Source organism: Lagopus muta, chromosome 11 (genome assembly GCF_023343835.1).
Source record: "Lagopus muta isolate bLagMut1 chromosome 11, bLagMut1 primary, whole genome shotgun sequence".
Classification (NCBI taxonomy): Eukaryota; Metazoa; Chordata; class Aves; order Galliformes; family Phasianidae; genus Lagopus; species Lagopus muta.
The window spans coordinates 407,468-429,104 of NC_064443.1; the positions used below are offsets into that span (position 1 = coordinate 407,468).

Sequence of the window (21,637 nt, forward strand, 5' to 3'; positions counted from 1 at the left end):
GAAATTTAATATGCCTGACAATAAAAAAATAAAATAAATGAGTTGGGAAATAAATATCATCAGTATTTTAAGATGTTATATAAAAGCATAATCATTTCTGTTCCAGATAAAAACTTGAAAATCAATTTTGTGCACTGCAAGCCCAAGTTAATGGCTAGATACCAATACAAATTATTTTGATAAAATGTTAATAGTAGCTCAGCTCACAGCACAGTGTTGCAGTTCAAGTACAAAGATCTCAGGATGAGCACTTTGCTTACTACGATAACAGAAAGCTTGCCAACACTTGCCTTCAAATGCTGCTGTTGTGCTGTGCATACCATACTTCGGGCAGTTTAATTCACCAGTGCAATGAAATGCTGAGTTCTTTCCGTCACTGTGTGTACAAGCTCTCCAAGGACAATATGTTGACCAAGTGAATGGAACTGTATTAGGAACTGCTGTTATATATAGAAAACGGAAGGGTGGGGAATAAAAAATTGAGCAACATTCTCCAAACTGTACAGTTTGCATGTGCCAACACGTGTAGGAACTAACTTGGGAAACGCTTCTCTGCATTGGAGAGCAGAGCAGAAATTACCCAACACTTCAATGCAGCAGCATTGGCTGTTTTTCGTCAGGAAAGTCATTCGACTGAGCTGCCTGTATGGTGGCAGAGAGAAAACCATGGTTGCATTGCCCTGGCTTCCCGTTGGTGCTGCAATCTAGTTAACAATAGCATTGTGGGGCTTCTCTCATCTCTCCATGAAACCTTTCATTTCATTTTCTACGTTCCTCAAAATCTAATCATGTTTGTAAACACAAACACATAACTACAAGGTAATCAAAGTGGGTTGTGGAGAAAGTAGGTGCACACACTGACATCTCAGTCATCCCCTCCTGTCAGAAATACAGCCCTTTCTTTTTCTCAAAATGATTTAAGCAACAAGAGTATTTCCCATGAAGAAAAAGTGTTCTTGACACCTAGAAAGCATATGAAGAAAGGGGAAAGTAACACTATAATTGAGAAAAACGTAATTTTGCTTTCTCATAGGAGTTTGTTAAGTATTTTAAAAATGACTTCGAGGTACAATGACAAGAATTTCTAACATAAAGCACCCTATTCATGGAAATATTTCCTATTGTACATATACATGCTGCTATTGTATTTTAAAAGGCAGAACTCTTGATATGATTAAGCAATTTGTTTCCTGTTCATTTAGGAATACTCACCATAAACAGCTTTTCCCATTTATTTTCTTTAACTAACATGTTAAAGTTCCAAAATAGCTAATTTTTGCTCATCTCTTCAGGGAAAAAAAAAAAAACAAAAACTATGTCCTTACAGCTGCTCTGATGCTGACCTAGTAAAGAAATCTCCCAGTGTGTCACAGGAGGAGTCTCCAGGTCTCAGTTTAAGTGTGAGTGCAAGTCAAAGCACATGTACAGAAAGGCACCTGCGTCTCCCCACAAACACAGCTGCCACAAATAATGTAAGCCAGAAGCACATACAATAACCTGTGGCAAAGCAGCATGTGAGTGAGTGATTCGGTGTCGATAGGGGTCAGTCTTGAAACTCAAGATAGAAAGATCACCTCTGCTGAACTTGGCAAATTGTCTGCACAATGATTCATGGACTATTTAAAAATCCTCCTTTTCAAGCAAGTTCTGATGGGTTTCTTCCTTTTCTTTTTCTTTCTTTCTTTTTTCTTTTTTGTCATCAGCTGCCTTCTCCAGATGACCTGCCATAACCCTGCTTACAAAAACAAGTGAAGTACACGGCCTTGGTTTGTGGAGTGTATTTTATAAAGACATCTTAGAGAAAAGAACACCAAATTTGTGGGGGAAATGAATCAGACTCTGAAAAAACAGCTCCAAGCAACACAGTTTGCTTCCCAGCAAATTCAGGCTTAATGCTCATGAATTATTAAGTTATTTCCTTGGCTAGAAGCCAAGGGGGAAGATGATAGAGCTTACAGTAAGACTGTAACTGCAAACAGTCTTTTCTGTTTCCATGGAAACAGAAATTAGTTAAAATAACTACCTGCCATTTCGCTCACCATACTCAAGGAAAAACGACCCGATGTTACAAAGGTTATTAAAGCTAGCAAGAGAAATGTAGCTAAGTACCAATTACACTCTCCATGGTCACCCATGCCTCTGCCACACCAAACATCTAATGCTGCATTAAGGCTCATTTTGTTACTTACACCATGGAAAGCAGATATTTGTGCTCCTGAAAGGAATCCTCTCCATTAGCTACAAAAAAAGACCAAAACCCAACAACCACCCATGTCTAAAAAAAAAGAGACGTTAATCATATGGTGTGATTCCTTGGCCCCTGCTGGTAATATTGATTGTGACTGAAGACAGGCAGGCCAGACCCACCTGCCAGTCCGTAGGTATGAAATGCTTGAGCAGAACTGCAGGGAAGAGTTCTCAATCTGGACTACAAGTATTTTAGACAGTATTCTAATAGAGCCTATAACCTGGGAAAAACTAACAGAGCAGGTTTGGAGGTCTAATTTGGAGATAGCTCATTTCACTCTTGCACACAGCAATACCATGACAGAGGCAAAAACAGGCTTGTTAACAACATGCACCCTACTACCTCAGACAGCAAAAGCTTTCCAAGCGCTACGTGCTCATGGTAGACTTTGTTCTTCCTGAACATTAAAAGGGAAAAAAACTTTAAAAAAAACAAACAAACAAAAAAAAAACAAACCCAAAAACAAAACTAAAAACAAAGCAGATTCAGTTCTGTTAAAAAAACAGATCACCCTTGAAGAAAAACCTGCATCCCTGCAGACTGCTATGTGATATTGCCAACCTGAAAGGATTTCTACGGGAACAGTGACAGTGCTAAGGAGAGATTACACGTGACTGATTTTAGTAAAACATTCCCTTTTAAGATGGATTCATATTAGAAATGTTATAGGGCAGAATGTATCTCTCTAACAAAACCAGTTACCTCCTTACAGCTCTCATAGACAAATACGCAGACAACAACAGTTTCTTTAAAATAACCAGTATTAACAAGAAAAGTGATAAATGGGGAAATCAAGTAAACGCAAGGACTAAAACGCAGCACAGATCTTGTTCACTGTGCATTGCAGTCAGTGGAAGCAGGTAAACAGAAAACTCTGCCTTCCAGACTGCCATGCAACACAGTTGTCAAAATGGATCCCATCATAACATAAACTCTGTGCCAGGCAATATTGTATTTACCTCACACCAAGGCAAGGACTTCCTTCAGGCATTTGGAAGAAAAACCACAAGGAGTAGAAGCAGCAATCAGATACACCTGTTGAGAGTTTTCCTCTCTGTGTGCCAAGTGGGAAAATGCTGCTTGCTTTGGGCGATTTCAGCCAGCCAGATGTCTGCTAGCAGAGCAGCACAGCGGGTGGCAGACAGTCCAGGAGATGCCTGGAGTCGGTTGAGGACAACTTCCTGGTCCAGTTAACAGATGGACCAACCCGAGCTGAAGCCTTACTGGACTTGGTGCTCATCAATGCAGACGAGGGAATCAGAGCAGTTGAGATAGGAGGTGGCCTGCAGTGCCTGTGCCTTGGTGGAGTTTGTGACCTGGACGAATGCACGCTTGGCAAGATGGAGTCAGGACCCTGAGCTTCAGGAGAGCAAACTTGTGTCTGCTCAAGGAACTGCTGAGTGGGATCCCCTGGGAAAGTGTTCTTAAGGGCATGGGCACAGAGCAGAGCTGGCAGCTCCTCAGGGCGCCCCTCAGAGAGCCCAATGGCTCTGCACCCCCCAGCAGAAGCAGTCGAGCAGGGGAGGCAGGCGGCTGACATGGCTGTGCAAGGACGTGCAGCTTACACTGAGGGAAAAGAGGGAAACGCACAGAAAGTGTAAGTAGGGATGTGTAGCCTGGGACGAATGCAGGGCTGTTGTGCGTGTGTGCAGAGATAGGATTAGGAAAGCCAAGGCGCAGAAGGAGCTGAACTCAGGGAGGGATGTGAAAGATAACAAGGAGGGGTTCTACAGGAACATGGGCAGGAGGAGACGGGCCAAGGAGAGCGTTCCCCTCTGGTGAAAGGGAATGGGTTCATTATGAGTCATTGGTAAGGCTGTAACACCTGCATCATTTCAAATGTCTTTTGTGTGTGTGTGTGTGTGTGTGTGTGTGTGTGTGTGTGTGTCTCAAATGAACTCTCAAAACTTAGGTGTTACTTTAGAAAGCTCTGCCTAATGACCCAGTGTCACTTTGAATATTCAGATTTGTACTCTCACCATTTGGTTTGTGTATGGGAACCGCTGAGTCACGGCCTGAACCTCTGATTGATCACCTGAGGCGAGCCATGAGTCAGCCAGAGGAGCACAGGTGAAGGCAATTCAGCTGTGCTGCCGGAAGGGGTCGAGCCTGGCTGCACCTCTCCTAGACCTATTTAAGAGCTGGCTACCAGTGGGGAAGGATCTCATCTGGAAATCCCCTCTTCTGGTGTTTTCTGTAGTTGAGCCTAGCATACGGGCAAGCCTTCCATTTACTCTCTCTTATTATCTTAGTCTACTTTGCCTAACTCTCTTGTTCTTTTTGCGATTATACCATCTTAATATCCATTGATTATATAGTTTGCAAGAGCTAAAAACTCCATTAATAGGCTTCAGAAATAGCTGGGGTGGTGACAAGGACAATGGCCTGGGTTACTGTTCTTGCAGCTGCCACAAGCTTCCCCTGCTCCAGGTGACAATGACTGATAGTCACATTGCACTGCCAGTACCTGTCTGTGTTAGGCTCAGTATTAGACACAACATGCCTCAGCTGCTCTTGCAAATTGGCTTCATGTGCCTGTACGCAAAATGCATTCTCCCATCAACAGAAGACCACACAACTTCAGTTCAAATAGAATGTATCAACTGTTATTAACTGATATGAAGTGCAAATATAACATATTCTTAATAATATAATAATCTTAATACTCATACATAATCTTAATAGTCTATTCAAATATAACATAACTCTTGTTAACTTATACAAAGTTCAAATACCTATCTATCTCTATGTAAGCAAATTTCCCCTAATCAGCAGCTCCTTAGAAACTGCACCAACAACGAGCTGCTCAAAGATTTCCCTTCCAGCTGCTCAGTTCTGCAGGTGACTCAGTGGCAGCTTCTGTTGGCTGGAAGAGTCCCAACAACCGCAGCAACTCCTCTTGTTTTGCCACTGGATTCAGCCTGCCACAGGATTGCAACAGGAGGCCTTCCATTCCTGGCTTTCATTTTCTCCTCCTCATTCGCCTTGCTCCTATATACAGCCTTGGACGTTTTGCAGGAGGTTGTAAAAGAAGGTCGTCATCTGTCGAGCTCAGTTTTCTCTTTCGCATCAGCCTCACGGTCTCATCCAGCCTCTGACGTTTCCTTGGAGGTGAAAGAAGGACGTCATCAGCTGGGCTTAATTTTCTCTTTCGCCTTAGCCTCACAGTCTCATCCAGCCTCTGACGTTTTGCAGGAGGCTCCCAGTTCAGATGGGACTTTGGTGGTTTTCTCTTGGTGGGGAGCTGAAGCACAGGCATCCTTCAACGCTCACCAGCCCAACTCCCAACAGCCAGCAGGCCTGAACTGTTACTGCATGTGTTGTGTTCCAAGAACCCATGGCAACGGGCGGCGTGGTCTCCTGACATCATCACCTGCTGACTGTGACCGTTCAGCACTTCTCAGAGCATCCCACCACCTGCTCCTCCACTCCAAACTCCAACAGCTTCTCTAGGAGGAGCCAATGGCTGACAGTGCTGCAGGTACCCCTCAGGAGCAGGTAGACATAGCTGGGCACTGCTCTCTCCTGAGCCAGCAACCATTCTCCAGCGTGGCTCTCAGCCAGCTCTCTCCACACTCTGGTGGGAACCTCATCATCAGAGCCCACAGCCTTCTCTCTGTCCTCTGTCTCAACTGGTCCCTGACACAGTGGTTGGAGTTTACTTGCCAAGGTTTTGCTGCAGGACTGTCCTCTGCGAGAAGCGGTAGTTTAGGCAGAGGCAGTGCCGAAGAAAAGCAAAACGTGTGCCACGATACCTTCACACCCAGAGAGCACCACGTAACTACAGGCTGCATGAAACACAGCCTTCAAAATGGTGCCTAACAGCACCACAGCAGCACCTGGACGGAGCACAGGGCTGTAAATACTGCAGCGCTTTCATCTGGACAGGCACAGAACAAAACACTGAAAAGAAATCCAAAGCAGCAATATTCCTCTCATCTCCACTGCAGAAACTAGCATTAGAAATGCACAAGTAGTCTTCTCTTCTTTGCTTGAAACTGCAGGAATCCTTGCATGTCCCAATGAAGCAACTTGGAAAGTTCCCCTTTGCAGCATTAACGCAAGGAATCCTTGATTGCAACCATAAGGAGACCCACATTCCCAGCACATGGGAAATTTCCCACCAAACTTCCCTTGAGATACAAAGGATACAGCTCTGGGTGTTTGTGGATTCATGTGAGAAAGTTCCTAGGCATTCTGTCAACCATTTCAAACACTTTACAACAAGGAAATAAATCAGTGACAGCACACCTCATGCCATACCTTTCCTCTTCCTATTGGTAGCAGAACACTGGCCCTTTCCTTCCTTGTTCCCTGCTCCAGGTCCTAACAGCTGTGCAACAACTGGGAAAAGCAAACAAAAGTGGCCCCCAGTATGTGTATAGTACACTTCAGAGAGCATCAGATTTTTCACACCAGTTAGGGCTGTTGAGCTAATAACCAGAACGATGGCTACTGCTGTGGGTGCATATTTCCCTGATGTGGAAATACTTTCATGTTTGCTTATTGGATGCCCTTTTTAAGTTCAACTTGAGCAGAACCAAGGACCCATAACCTCCTTGCCACCACAGATCACCACAGCACAGAAGGCAGAAAATTCAGCTACTGATAAAAAAACAGTGAATTGTTGAACTTTCTGTTCAGTTAATCCAAGAGTTCACATGAGAAACTCACCATAACCACTGCAGGAAAGTCCATCTGGCCCTTTCATTGTGAAGCACCATGCAGAAGCTCTGCTTAGTTACCACCTAAATGCACTATTTCCTGAGGCACTTAGAAAAAGAGACTTCATCTTCTAAAGCAGACCTAAACACACCGCTCTAAACTTGAAGCAGAGTGTTTCTTTTCCGCTTTCAAGTTTCTTCCCCAAAACATACCTTAATCTCATTACAACTTCTTCCTTCCCCTCTTAAGGGACATAAAACAAAGTACAAAGCAGCTTGCTTTCATTACAGCAGATGCATAAGACAAGTGTTAAGCAGTAACTATTTGCACATTCAAGCATTATTCTATACATCTAAAACCCGCTGAGCCACACATCGTCACTCTTACTTTTTCTTCTTTTCAATCACTGGAAAGAAGCCTTCTCAAGGCCTTTCCACTCCACGTTAACACACTATGCAAAGTCCAGCCCAAGACAAGTACTCTGTAGAAGCATTTTCTGAGGCCTTCCACAGTCACAGCTGCAGTTTGTCAGTTTCTCTTTCCTGCAGCTTTCCTCAGCTCAATAATTTTACTGCTTTGTGGTATTAAATAATTGTGACTTGTTTTCTTTCCCATTTTTTTTCTTCCCTCCGTTGCATTTCTATCTGTTGAATTAATTTCTTGTTAATTCTCTCACAGAGAAATCATAGACATGTGCTCACGACCAGTACAAGCATTTCTCTGGCAGAGATGGTGAACGTGATGTAGTATCACGGTAGACATTCTTGCCACATTCTGCAAAATAAATCTTACGTTGCCAAATCAAGCGGTGCAGACACATTCCTAAGATGCATCAAGTCATTACAGCTTTCTAACATATCACAGTTTTTTTGAGTGGAATTTAGTTTGAAAAGGTACCAAGCCTTTACCAATCTACTCTGAGCTCCCCCTGGACAGCACGGTGTTCTTCCAGAGAAAGGAAAGAAGGTTTGGGGACTCCTCCCTCAGTTCAGAGGGAAATATTTGCTGAAATATGTAGGACAGTTTCCATCACAGTATCAGAAGTGGTGTCAGCTGTCAGGACGTGCTTCAATCAAAGTCCACAAAAAACCCAGAGATGCTGTACTTTAGATCCAACCACGCTATCCCTACTTCATTTCCAAGACATGCTGCATATACTGCAATACTATTCTATACAGTCTGATATTTTCAAAACACACACTTTTGACAGAAAAATGCAGAACATTTCATGTTTGCTGACATCAGTATCAGCTACATCAACATTGAGCAGCAGTTACCCAGCCTAGACACAAGGATGAACCGAAACATGCCAGTTGATACTGCTAGTAAAGGAGTGATGAAAACAAGATCTATTCTAACATGCCTGTAAAGCAAGGAGTGGATGAAAGCTTGAGAGTCCAATTCAGCACCAAAATATATAGCAGTCCTCTTCTGGAGTCATACAGCATGACACTCCAATTATTGATAGCTCTTAACAGCCCTAAGAAAACAGTTACTAAAACATTTAAGACCTTCAGTAATGCACGGAGACCAGGTGAGAAGCCTAAACACAATTCAACCATTCTGTGCCTGTAATACTTCGGTTATTTACAAGAACCAAATTTCATAAATAATGTTTAGTGTTACTGAATTCTTGGATGCCTTATAGAACTACCAATTCACAATTTATCAGCGTTCTTTCAGTTTTGTCTCAATGGCAGTTCATATGCTTTCCTCCACAGACACATGCTTTCCTCACATGTTTTTCAGAGAACATTTTAGTTATGTATTAATTCCTACCTGATCTGCTTGCCTTCTCGAACATCATATAAAGAAAAAAAGACATCAGTGTCTTCTCCAATTGTATTGTAGGTGAAACTCTTCAGACTGAGGAAGAAGTGATGAGGCACTGGCATACGGCAAGCGTCTCCGTGACGCTGGCGAATTGTATCCACCTGATTAAACAATGGAAGCCATTTGTCACAAATAAAAGACATACGACTGACATATGATATGATATGAATGATAATTTCAACTCAAACTCTGCTCTCTTTTCTCCATTAAATAATGCTTAATATCAAATATACTCCATTTTCAAGACAGATCACGAAGTTTTTATCCTATTTTTTACATCGGATGAACTTCCACTCAAGTATTTAAGAGTAATGTTTAAATTGTTGTGTGTGGTTTTTTTTTTAGCACCTGCAAGTCATTTATGGAGATCATTTAGAACCAGACTTCAGAAGCTAACTGCCCTGCAGATAATAAGAAAGAAATCCCGATGTTGGTTGGTAACATGAGCAATCTATAAAGTGAAACAGCAGAAAGATTTGTGTTTTTTAGTATACCAAGACCTATTTACAACAGTGAAAACTGTAGTGAAGAAGATAATCACAAACGATTTTTCTTTTATTTTCATAGCACTTTATTTCTTTTGCAGCTTCATTTAACAAATATGATGCACATCAGACTTTAGCACACTAGGCTCAGTCTCCTCTGAATATGCAGACACTAACAAAGTCAGTCTTTATATTTTTATAATTTCAACTCAGATTTGTAGTAGCTTTCAAAATGCAGCTTCAAACAATTTTTGTTCTGGATTCTGAATTAAATCCAACTAAATCCTCATCCTTCAAAGATTTGTACCTGTGCAGGCACAGCTCTCTAGGAAAGATTAACTCCAGATTTCATGACCAAGAAAGGATTTCATTACTACAGAAAGGGTATATAAAATAAAAGCCTCTGAGGTTATGTGTTAGCAGGTAGAAAGAAAACTCACATGGACAGACTGAGGCTTATGATCTCACTAGGAAACTTGTTCTCTTAAGAAAAACAGAAAGCTGAGGAAAAGAGCCTAAGCAGATGTTGAAGGACCTGTAGAAGAAGCAAGCTACTTTCAAGGCTATTTTGAGGAACTTGGGTACCCAATGATCTCCATCAAACACAAATATGCAGATACGTTATTAAAGACAAACAGCAAAAATTGTTATGTAAATGATGTTTACCTGTGACGTGCTTTGCTGGACGCTGTGTCTACTTGACAAATGCTGTGGAGAAACAGAATAGTAGAAGTGAAACCCTTCTGAACATGAGAAACTGCTGAAACTACATTTGTGTTGCATTAAAAGAGTATTCTGTAAATACGATTGCTCAAGATTGTTACCAAACATGACTCACAAAGCCACTAGCTTGCCTTAAAAGCTTTCTCCAACTAAGTCATTTATTAGATTAACTAATCAAACTTACAGGCTGTATGTACCTAAAGGTTGAACATAAATGTCTGTCACAAGTTAGACAGAATTTCCATGGCTGCAATATTACTTCTCGAGAAGTCCATCACCCTGCACTGTGTAACCTGCATTTCCGTTTAAATGAGTGAACACCTCACTTAATACTCATTTATCAGTATGCTGGTCCACGAGAAGCTGCATTTGTTAATAAATAAATAAAATAAAATGAAAAAGGAACAATACTGACTTCTAGAAAGAAACAATACTGACTTCTAGAAAGAATTTTATACATATATTTTAAAACTTTTTGCTCAGATCAGGAAATGAGATCCTGAAAAATAGGTAAGAACTCTTCTACAATTTCAGCTGTCCAACACCTGTACAAAAGAATCCATGCAGAGCTACAGCTGTGCAACGGAACTCAGAGGATGATCCTGTATTTAAAGCCCTTCATACTAAAAGGAAATGCTATAATCAGAAAATGGACTGCAAGTCTCACTGAACCCATTTAATCTCCAAATGGAGATTTAAATACTAATCTAAATTGAAAAGGTTTCAAAGAGCTTTAAAAACCATATAATTAATGATTCTGCCATGCCTGTTCCACACAAATTCATCCTACCATAAGCACTTCACACTGAAACATCAACACATCTTCTCATTGTTCTCCTCCACCTCTACCCTTCTATTTCATACCAAATATCTTACTCTGAACAAACACTCTCTAGCAGGACCAGCGGGATCTGATAACCTCGCAGCTTCAAGAGAGATGAAAGTAAAAGACATTCCACCAACTGTATTCAGCAACACTGTCCCCAAACAAATCAAATGCACAACATTTTTAAATGAAAATTTTACCAAGGGAAATAATAACTTTGTGTATGATACTTCAACTTCTTGCCACAGATGGGAAAGCCTAGAGTTACTTCATCCATTTTCCTGCTATGAGACTTTTTCCTCTGGTACATTTAATGCTCTGTAATTCTGTGAAAATGCAAAAGTAATTGGGCTCTCACAACTATTCTCACAAGATTATTTTGCAGTGTTAAACCTCACAGCTGATTTGATAATCTGTTAAGTATTCTATCATGAGTATAGAGGATTCTTTCCATGAGGAAAAAAAAATACAATAAAAAGCAATTTTAAAAATCTTCAGTTGCTACAAAACTGAAGTTAAGCAAATAAAAGGTGTTCAGCTGTTTTGGTTCCTGAAATTACATTCTGTCCACTCAGTAGATGTGATTACAGTGCTGTTTTCCTGACTCTACAAACTGAAGCCATGGTGAAATGTGAACTGACTAACGGTCATGTCCTGAATAGCAGCACAGATCTGAGCCAAAAACTGCGTGAAGGAAAACTCTCCAGTAATAGCTGCAAAGTCTCCTCAGTCTACAAACATCAGTACCGTAGATCAGCATATTTTGTCCTTTATTATGTAGAAGAATTGAACTTCTTTACACAAAATGCATTGTTATATTATATAATTAATCCAAAAGAACATTCCTATTAAGGGACACCGCATACGTTTCTAAGGGACACTGCCACATCACAGAGATAGCTTTAATGTTCAGCAATTAGTTTTGCTTAAAGAAAGTTATTCAGCATCCTCTCTCCTTCCTGCCTGTGAGCTTAAAAATCTTTGAAAAGGAGCAAGTGTGCTTATTATCCATGCACATCCTAGGAGCAGAGTTTGCACTTCAATTTTTATCCCTATCTGCAGACTCCCCAGAAAGAATCAAACAATGGCTCTCATGGGCTTTCTGAACTCACCCAACTGCTGATCAACTCCAGGTTTGAGATGTTTTAATTAATGGAAGTAAGGACAAACAACACTAGATCTTGCAGTGAGGAACATTCCTATTTCTCCTAGCAAGTTAATAACTGTTGTTTGAAGTAATGATTTAGTAACCCTAAAGCATATTTCTTTACTGTTAAGATTTCTTTACTGTATGTCAATAAAGCTTGCAGGGTCATCTGTCTGGTTCACTTCCAGATGAACAGACCTCCGCAAGATGCCACCACAATTTAACTGTGGAGCTCCCAAGACTTTTCATTTCCCACCAGACAGAATTCAACAGTGTACCTGCCAAAGGCAGCTGTTGAATTGCATCGAAAAACAAAAAGGTTACTATATTATTTCAGTCAAGAAAATTCATAAAGATACTTATTTTTCCCCTTCTTTCCCTCCCAGTATGAACGCTCAAAGGCATGTCCCACAGATTTCGTACCATTTTATAAAGATCTGACACACTGATCTGATCGGAATCCACAACTTCGAAGTCTTTTCGAGGAACTAAATCTAGGCCCAAATGTCTGCAGAAGAAAAAAAAAGAACAGTGGTAAGCACAGTACACTGTGTTGGTAAGCATAGTACATTGTGTCTACAATTATCAGCCACGTTTACTTGCTCAAGGACAAGGAGAAAAGAACTACGAAATTGTATTTGAACCTTTTTGCAATAGTTAATCATTCAACAGACAATCTTTTAAAATAAATTTAGATCTAAATATCAAGCCAAAAAGTGCTCTGAGCTTGTTATGTTTTGTTCACTGATCTCAGAGGAGCTCTAATAGTGAATGTTAGTTGAAGATTTTTAGTATGTTGGTGCAGTATGGTCATTTCCTACACAGTAATACAGTAGGCAAATAAGTTTAGTACAATCAATAGGCAAAGAAATTTAGTATAAATAGTGCAGTATTCAGGTCAGGTTCTTCACTATGTAATGCAAAACTTTCCCATCAGTAACCCTGATATTTGCTTTGGGAAGCTCCTTTGAAAGGAACTCCTGGTCCTCATGTAACTGAACTCCCAACTTTATCACTGTATAAGCATACTTTTCCTAAAAAACTGTAACTACAAAAATATTAACAGGAATTTTAACCTAAATTAAAACAGGATTTCAGCTCAAATCAAAACCAAACTATGAAAAAAATAGAAGACTACCAGTCTAAAAATGATGGCTACAGCAGAGATTTTTTTTTGCTCTACAGTTGCTCAGTTTCTGAGGCACAAGGCACTCACACAACTACAGGACGAAGCAGTTATGCACATTAGGAGTAAAATTCAAGAAACACATAAATGAACCATTTCCCTGCTTCCAGCTTACATAACTTTGATATTCCACTTGCACATGTTTTAAATTGAAATTCTTCCTAGTCTCAAAGAACAAAAAAAGTCAGCAGAGGTGTCCTCATGGAGCACCCTTCCACTCCTGCCACCAACTAGACAACAAAAGCAAAATCCTATTTAGTTTTGTAATCGGAGAAGCATTCTGCACAACATTTTTCTGATGGCAAATATGAATTTTTATTTGAGAAAACCTCTCTCAGGTACCACAGAATAGTTTTGTATGGTATGATAAACAGAAGCCTCCAGGCAATCCAGCATCTCTTCCTGAGCAATTAACTTAAGACATTTGCAAGGAAGAGGCAGTAATTTGTAAGAAGCCTAGTTGCCTTCACTGGCCACTGTACTTCTTAATAATTTCCCTTAAGTTTCCCAACTCCCGATTTTTAAAATTAATTGATTTATTCAAACTCCACTTAATCAGGCTTTCCTTGCTTAATGTTATCCTAAGCTCATCCCATCTCCTCTCGAGAGCACAGCTCAGCCCATGCTCACTTACTGGCAAACAACTGCTTGGCAGTACTGGGATTAGCACGAAAATACTGTACAGATAAATGAGAACTTCCACGTTCTTTGCCAAAACAATTACATTTTCAGTGGGGGAAAAAAGGAACCATTTTTTTCTTCAACGCAATTTTCATGCCAAAAACTAGTTTCTATACTCTGGGGCTCATATGTGAGAATAGCAGTTACGCACTTCTCACAGTTTTCATTAAACCCAGACAGCATCTGAAAATTGCTGCTGTAAGGAGGAAATTACTGTATTTAATTACCAAACAAAAAAGATCAAGAATGCATCAAGTAATTCTCAACTGCAGCTACCATTGGAGCCTACTTATAACACAAAGTCAAAAAATAGCACTGAAAAAAAGGGAACAGGTAAAAATAGTAATAAGCATAGAGTGGATTTTGAAGCGTTTCCAGTGATTATCCTGTTAATTTACAGGAAACTTCCTAAATCTGCATAGGTAACCCCTCCGCTAAAGAGCCCATCACACGTGTGTACAAACACACGCACACAGTGTGCATGAAGGGCTTTCTCCTGAATTTGAGGATAGCAACAAATGATTTTCTAATAATGTGATCACCATCACAGAATCCTGCCTTCCAGTTCTACGTACAACAATGCAAAGAACTATCAAAACTTTACGGAATAAAACTGCCAAATCTAATCATAGCCTGATACTGTTCTCGTGTCAAAATTGCAACTCTCTAGAGCACTAAAAATAACTGTTTGAACTCATTACTCACACAACGAAGTTGATTTCTATTTGATAATGTTCAACACAGCTGCATAGCATCCCTGTGAAATTTACCTGATACCCTATTTTTAGTTAAATCCCTCAACACAGTGGATCTCCAGCCCAGAAGATTCTCATTCTCTAAAATTACGCTAATCCTGTGCAATATTTGTTCCCAAAAGATAAAGGTTCCTTTTGCTTCAAAACTCATATTGTGTGTGTTCAAGTCCAGGTTTATGAATTTAATCCTTTTTTTTTTTTTTTCCCAACAAAAGATGACAACATCATGTTTGAAACGACAATGACGGTTAGTGGCCCACTTCCACTCTGTATTATAAAATACTGTGGGGATACAAGAGCACCAGCTGTCAAGTGGTATTTCAGCAAAACATATCATGCATAAAAATGAGGTAACATGCTGGTTTGTCTCTCTGACAGTTCTTCTTTCCGCAGCACTTTCTTTTACAAGCACTTACAGCATTTTGCTGTGGTTTTTACTGTGCCCGCAGACTCCACTGCCTTTCAAAAATGTTTCCCCAGTTCCCCTACAAAAGACTCCCAGCCCAGCAGCTATCTCTTGGTACCACATGCCTGGGGCCAGTTCTACTGACACTGAGAAACTCCCTCTCTTCCACAGCGCAGTCACTAGAACTTAAGGCTTAATTTTACCTTCTTTGGCTGGGGAATGAATTTCTGTGCTTTTCTCTCCAATAACACCAAGACAAACTGATGACCACTGTCAGCACTTGTAAGACTGACAGGGATGCGCATATGATTCACTACAATTCGCTTAGTTGGCCTTCTGGAGAAAATCAATTTGGTTTAAGTTTGATTTGATTTCACAGAATGGTCTTAAATTAGAATACATTCATAAATGTATAATACGAATGCCAGACTATTTTGAATTAATAAACACACAAGTTGCAGCAATTCTGTCTTGAAGAACCTTGCAAAAATACTGTTATTTGACTAAAAGGTGTGTGTGGAGGCACATGGAGTCTTAAGAACAGACTAGGAGAACATCTCCTCCTATAGCTCCAAAACCAGGTGTTTTACCCTGACCCCACCCATAACTTTGCAGCCAGGCATTTTCATTGTATTCCTTCTCTATGTTCAAGTCTCACTTAATATCACTCATATTCCTCTAACAAAAGTACACTTAAAACAAAGATGGTGAAGGGAACAGAAATGGCTCTGAAAGCTGTTTACAGACATCACACACAGATCTGAAATAAAACCGACAGAAATAAAAAAATAAACTACAAGGGCTCCAGTCTGTAAAGGAATTAGTAAAACACTGATGTAATGTTACACAGGAAACTATTTCTTAAAATGAAGATGAGAAGTAGTAGAAAGTAAGTAATGCCAGCAAGAAATTGATAGAAGGAAATGGCAGCAAATACATCTGAGCATGGAAGCATCAGAAAGAGAGGGAGGTAGGAGGTTTTCCTCAAAGATGATATCCAGGAGAGTTCCTCACAGCCTGAATCCCTTCTCAACCATTACGTTATTACCAGGACATTCAGGAGGAGAGATAAATATTGCATATTCAGACAGAAATGGCATCTATTCATTCTGAAACCTTCTTAAAGGCTTTTTGCTATGGTGAATGGCTTCATACTACAGCAATTAATTCTAGAGCAGAAGCAGAGCATTCCCTTTCAAACTAAGTCTGCAAGGCAGATTCCTTTCTCTGCTCTTAGTGCAGAAGAGTGTAAAATGACAATGACTCTTCTTAGAAAGAAAGTTCCATTCTGATTTATCATCCTACACATCAGTAGAAGTTGGAAATCTTACCCATTTTTTAACTTAAAATAAACAAAACACATATCAAAAACACGTTTATATTTTACTTGTAATATAATTTAAAATTAGACAGTGAACTGCAGATATCATCTCTATAACATGATCTAAAATAGGATAATGAATTGAATCGTAGGGGTCAGCTTTTATATACTTGTTTGACATACAAGTTTGCTGCAATATAATTTTTTCCCTATTGATTTTAGGTCATTGAGCTTTCCTAATTGCATTTCAGACTTCAAATGATCAGTGCCCAAATAAATCACATCAGAGTGAAGAATTTAAAAAAGAATAGTCTTTCTAATATTCTGTACAAAAGCTAATAACAGATGCGGGCAAAACACTGTTTGAGATTTCACCTGTGCAAAGATACACAGAAGGATGCTTCAGGTCTCATGTTTAGAAGCACTAAGATGCTGATCAGAAAGTGCTCTTCTGATTATTTGGGAAATAAAAGAAAAGCTATACAGTAGTACTATCAGCCACTGCATGCATATAAAAAGAACCTAACTGAGGATAACTGGAAGAGGAAAAAGCATAAAAAAAGATGTACCATAGTTTTGTAGTGGGGAGAATGAATGCATCAGTAACAGAAGATTAAGTCACCACAGTAAGCAGAATCAGTACTGCATTATAAGAATGATGAGCAACTATAGAGAAGGTTAGCAACCTATTTTTGAGTGAATTATATTCCTTCATTTTTAAGAGACCAAACAACCAAGTAAGCTTCCTTAATATTTTACATTAAGCATACAGAAATAAGAGAAAGTTCATTGCAGTACTTCCAAAATCAGCCCAAATTAATACAGCCCAGGTAAGTTCTTCACACACACAAGAAAACCCATCCAGGGAGGGCATTTCTTCCTTGAAACCTGCCAACTCCCACAGCACCACAAGGGATCACCATCAGAACTGCTGCCACGTTGAACGGAAACAAGTCCGGTTCAAAAACCAAACAGATCAGTCCTAACTCACAGTGACTGAAAATGGGAATTTCAGGTTTGCACCACTTCCTCCCAATTAATGCAATGCATTAATAAACAAGGTCAGGATAAAGGCAGCTTTAGGCTGAATAACACGCTACATACTAGTGTAAAATTTCTGAAAGCTACTTGGTCATGGAATGTCTCTTATTAAACCATACTACTATGAATAATTACAGACCTGCTCAAATTGTAGTATTTAAGTTTCTCAGTTAATACTAACATGTTTGCAATGACATTTTTCGTTTAATTGCATATCTCAAATACGACAGAACTCTTCTGTCACTGTTTGAAAAACAGCACTATGTGAACACGCATACAAAAAAACCAATGTTTTTAACAAATTAAGACACTAGGGCATGAATTTCATGATAAAATTCGAAGAGGAGATACAAGAAAACCCTGATGACCTTCTACAATTCCATTTATATTTAAATATCTCATTGCATATGGATGTAATTAAATATCTTTTCAGTCACACAGATTCCAGTGTGTGGAACATCCAGTTCCTTTACTGATGCACTCTTCTGTTTCAGCATGCATCTCTGACACTATCAACGTTTTTCGTTAGAGAGGACAGTATCTTATTAATTACAATTAATTAATTAGGATTACAATATCTTATAATAATACACATTACATTCTTCTTCTTACATGTGAAATGAATCACAGAACTGAATCACAGAACTGTAGGGGTTGGAAGGGACCTTCAGAGATCACTGAGTCTAACCCCCCTGCCAAAGCAGGCTCCCTACAGTAGGTTGCACAGGTCGGCATCCAGGCAGGTCTTGAACATCTCCAGAGAAGGAAACTCCACCACCTCCCTGGGCAGCCTGTTCCAGTGCTCCGTCACCCTCACTGTAAAAAGTTCTTGCGCATGTTTGTGCGGAACATCCTATGCTGCAGTTAAAATGAATTTAATCACAAACACGCTTTTATCTACTAATTTACATGATGCTTTCCACAGTTGTCAGGCATTGGATTTGCCTTTATGGTTTTAATGTACCTCGTATTTCATGATTTTACATCCAGTGCATTTAAAATAAAAGCTTTCTAAAGGCAATCGTTCAGCAGCCTGTCTACTCTCCTCATATTTTCTTCTTACAACATTTTTGCTACTTCCAGTTGCTAACTTCATCCATACATACTTTGAGGAAAAAATGTCCAGACAATATTCAAACACAGTTTCTTTGTTCCCATTTAATCCAGCAGGAATGATAATGGAAAATATCTGTACGCCTGAATCGCAGACCAATGACTTGATGACACCTCCTGTGTTAAGCCCTTCAGAGCTTTTTTTCACTAGAAGTGAAATGTAGTGTGGGGGCTAGCAAAAATGTCCTCATAGTGCATATCTTTCAGAGGGAGTATGTGACTAAGGAGTCATAAAAAAAGATATGTTCGTGAAAAACATTTTGCTTTTTTCCTTAGTTAGACTTCAGCTAATTCATTTCTCCCTGTCCACCCCCCACTGCTCATATTTTAATTAGCACTAATCCTACCCCTAGCTGAAAAGCAGTTGCTACATGCTTGAGGAGGGTGGTATTTACTTTGAAAAGGTCATGTGAATGTCAAGCAGAACTTACCTGTCTGATAGACTGTACCTCAAAAGAAAGCCAGCTCTGCTGATGGGCTAGGTTTTGTGTAACTGCACCATTTCAGCTTCTATCTGAATTGCAGTATTCAATAGCTTTTGAAAAAATATCCACCAAGTCACAGTGGAATTTACCAACGAATCTAAAGCTCTAAGTTTCATCAGCAAATACATGGATGATACTAAAAATCTTCATATCACAGTCTCAGTTTCAGTGTAACTGTTACACTGTGATGTATGATTCACTGTGTGAGATTCTGTAGTTATCATGCCAACCATTTAAATACTTACTCAGTGGAAAAAAAATGGGGTTTAGTATCTACGAACACACGTTCCCAGGCATAATATTCACTACAGCAATACAAATAAAGTAAATTGACCGAAATCACTTAGAAGTGCATATAAAAGACCTACAAGTAGTAAGCAGTACTTGGCTCATCTGTTAGTAGCAGCAGCAGATTTATGCAGTAAACTCGCTGTAAGAAGTTATATATGACTTCCAAACAAGCAAGTGTTCTGCTTATAGATGCTATTGGAAAGAAAAGTTTTGCTTTTTTTTTTTTTGTTCTAAATTAAAGCTACATGAAAATAATTAAAACAAACAGTACCCAGCTGGTACCTGTACTTACTCATTGCCCCAGTCCAGCCTCACTGTGAGGTGCCTCTTCACCTCTCGCACCTGATCCTGCGTCAAGTGACCTGACAGCAGCTGTCTGCGCAGGTCAATGAGTTCATTCATCACATGGCGCAGTTTGTAGAACAGATCTACCTTATGTTTCTGTAAAGGCATATTTTTGGGAGGGGAAAGGGAAAAGAAGGAGAGAAGAAAAAAAACAAAAAGCGAAAGAGAAAAGAGAGTAAGTTTGGAAAGAGGAAAAAAAAAAAAAAAGAAGGGAAGCAAAAGAAAATGGGTGGGGAGAGAAGAAAAGGGCAAGGAAGAGAAAAAAAGATAGGGAGAGAATTTGGAAAAAGAAAGAGCAAGAGGGGGGAGAGAAGACAGATCAAGACAGAGGAAACAGAAAGAGAGAGATTAATAAGTTTCCAAATTTACATTTAATTACCCTAGAGGAATATTAATCCACTTTGTACAAGCTTTAAAATACTTATATGAAAAAGCAGTGTTACTGATGCTATTTAAATTGAATAACTTATTTCTACATTTTGGGCTCAATTTGCTAAGGGATCCACGTTCTGGTGGAACCTCATGCCATAGCTCAAACAATTCATTATGTGCAACACGGATCACTAGTTCCAATCAGCTCATAAATACAGAGCGGAGAAAATGTCTGCTCTCGGTCAGCAGTTAATGTAGTGCTCTAACCTGTTAGCAATGATGATTGACCACACTGGAAAAGCACTTTTAATATTTTAAATACTCTACTTACTGAAAATCACCCAGGTTTCTATGATAAGTGGTAGTGGGAAAATGAATATTCACTGTACGCACTCTGAAAGGGACTAAAACAATCACTGATAAAATCTACCTAAAAAACAATTTTCAAAGAGGAGAACTACCACATAGGGTTAAAAAAAATTAAAAAGAAAAAGAAAAGAAAACACAAACCACATCATTACTAGCAAAAATTTTCTAAGCAACCAACTTTGCAATCATTTCCAACTGAACTGGTACTCTTCAGGGATGGGAAAAAGGTAGAACAGGAAATGTTTGTTCTGTGCAGGAATTCACTACAGGGGAAGACCCCTCCAAAGATGCAACTCCAAAGAGCAAAGACCACCTATAAGCACTCACAGCATAAGAAGGGTGTCTCTGCTACTCCCATTATCTGCCAGATGAGAACTGTGTGTCAAAAGGCTCTCCTTACAGAGCCACAGTGCATAAAATAGCTGCTGTCTAACTAATGAAGAACCAAAGAAGGAAACTGATCACTGACTGCAGCTGAATTTTCACTGTTTGTTTTTTTAAACAACTCAATTCCATTCGTACCTGTAAGCAAAGCTTGAAACCTAAGGATACCACTTGGGGAAAACACAGGGACAAAACGGGGACTTTGCAGATTGGTGGCATTCTGATGGCATTCCTGGTTGCAGTGTAGTGTTTTGTAAAACACTCAGAATGAATGTAAGTTCATTTATCTCTGATAGATCTGACAGAGGAAATGCACAAAGTCTTTTCTATTACAAAATACTATTGCAAAAAAAAACGTTCTTCGTGTATCTAACGAAAAATAAGTAACAGGAGATGAAAAAAAAATTTCCATCTACTTGAATTTGTTTCCCAACAAGATCACAAATCTTGTATGACTTCCAGAAACAAATTTCAGTACATTCAGTTTTGGTCAGAAATATATTAATTTTTCTGAGCCTGATTAAATATCTGCATTGATGAATTAGGTTGAGCACAGACAGGATTATCTGGAGTTCTTAATCAATTTTGAGAAGAAATGATGCATAACCTTTCAATGACACTTCAGCATTGATTTAGCCCCTTCTGAAAGATCTGAGATGCAGACACCAACAGAAAGAAACATCCCCAAAGTTGGAAATACTTATTCAGAGAAGATAATTACGTATAGCTGGTAGGTATAAAATAACCAAAACTGTGTTTGGGTTTTCTCATTAAATGTGATGCAAAGTAAATCATAGACAAGCTGATAAAGACAGCAGATGTAAGGAAGCTTGTTTTTATATTGTATTCATGCAAAACAAAGTTGCAACTTTTTCTGATGCAAAATGAAGACAAGCAAATTTACTACATGCTGTCTATAACAAGTTGGTGATTAAATGATCATGAGAATCAGCTCCAAAAT

At 39.4% G+C, this 21,637-nt stretch overlaps 1 protein-coding gene across 8 annotated transcripts in view; it reads right to left on the reverse strand.

Annotated features, from left to right (window-relative positions):
- Window positions 1-21,637, reverse strand: part of DOCK3 (dedicator of cytokinesis 3) — a 185,848-nt gene that overhangs the window by 107,874 nt on the left and 56,337 nt on the right. For all 8 annotated transcript variants that reach the window (XM_048956982.1, XM_048956981.1, XM_048956985.1 and 5 more), the window contains exons 6-9: window positions 19,499-19,647; window positions 12,351-12,435; window positions 9,898-9,939; window positions 8,693-8,847 (exon numbers count right to left, since the gene is read on the reverse strand). In XM_048956982.1, coding sequence (XP_048812939.1) covers window positions 8,693-8,847; window positions 9,898-9,939; window positions 12,351-12,435; window positions 19,499-19,647 — 431 coding nt within the window. The remainder of the gene's footprint in view (window positions 1-8,692; window positions 8,848-9,897; window positions 9,940-12,350; window positions 12,436-19,498; window positions 19,648-21,637) is intronic.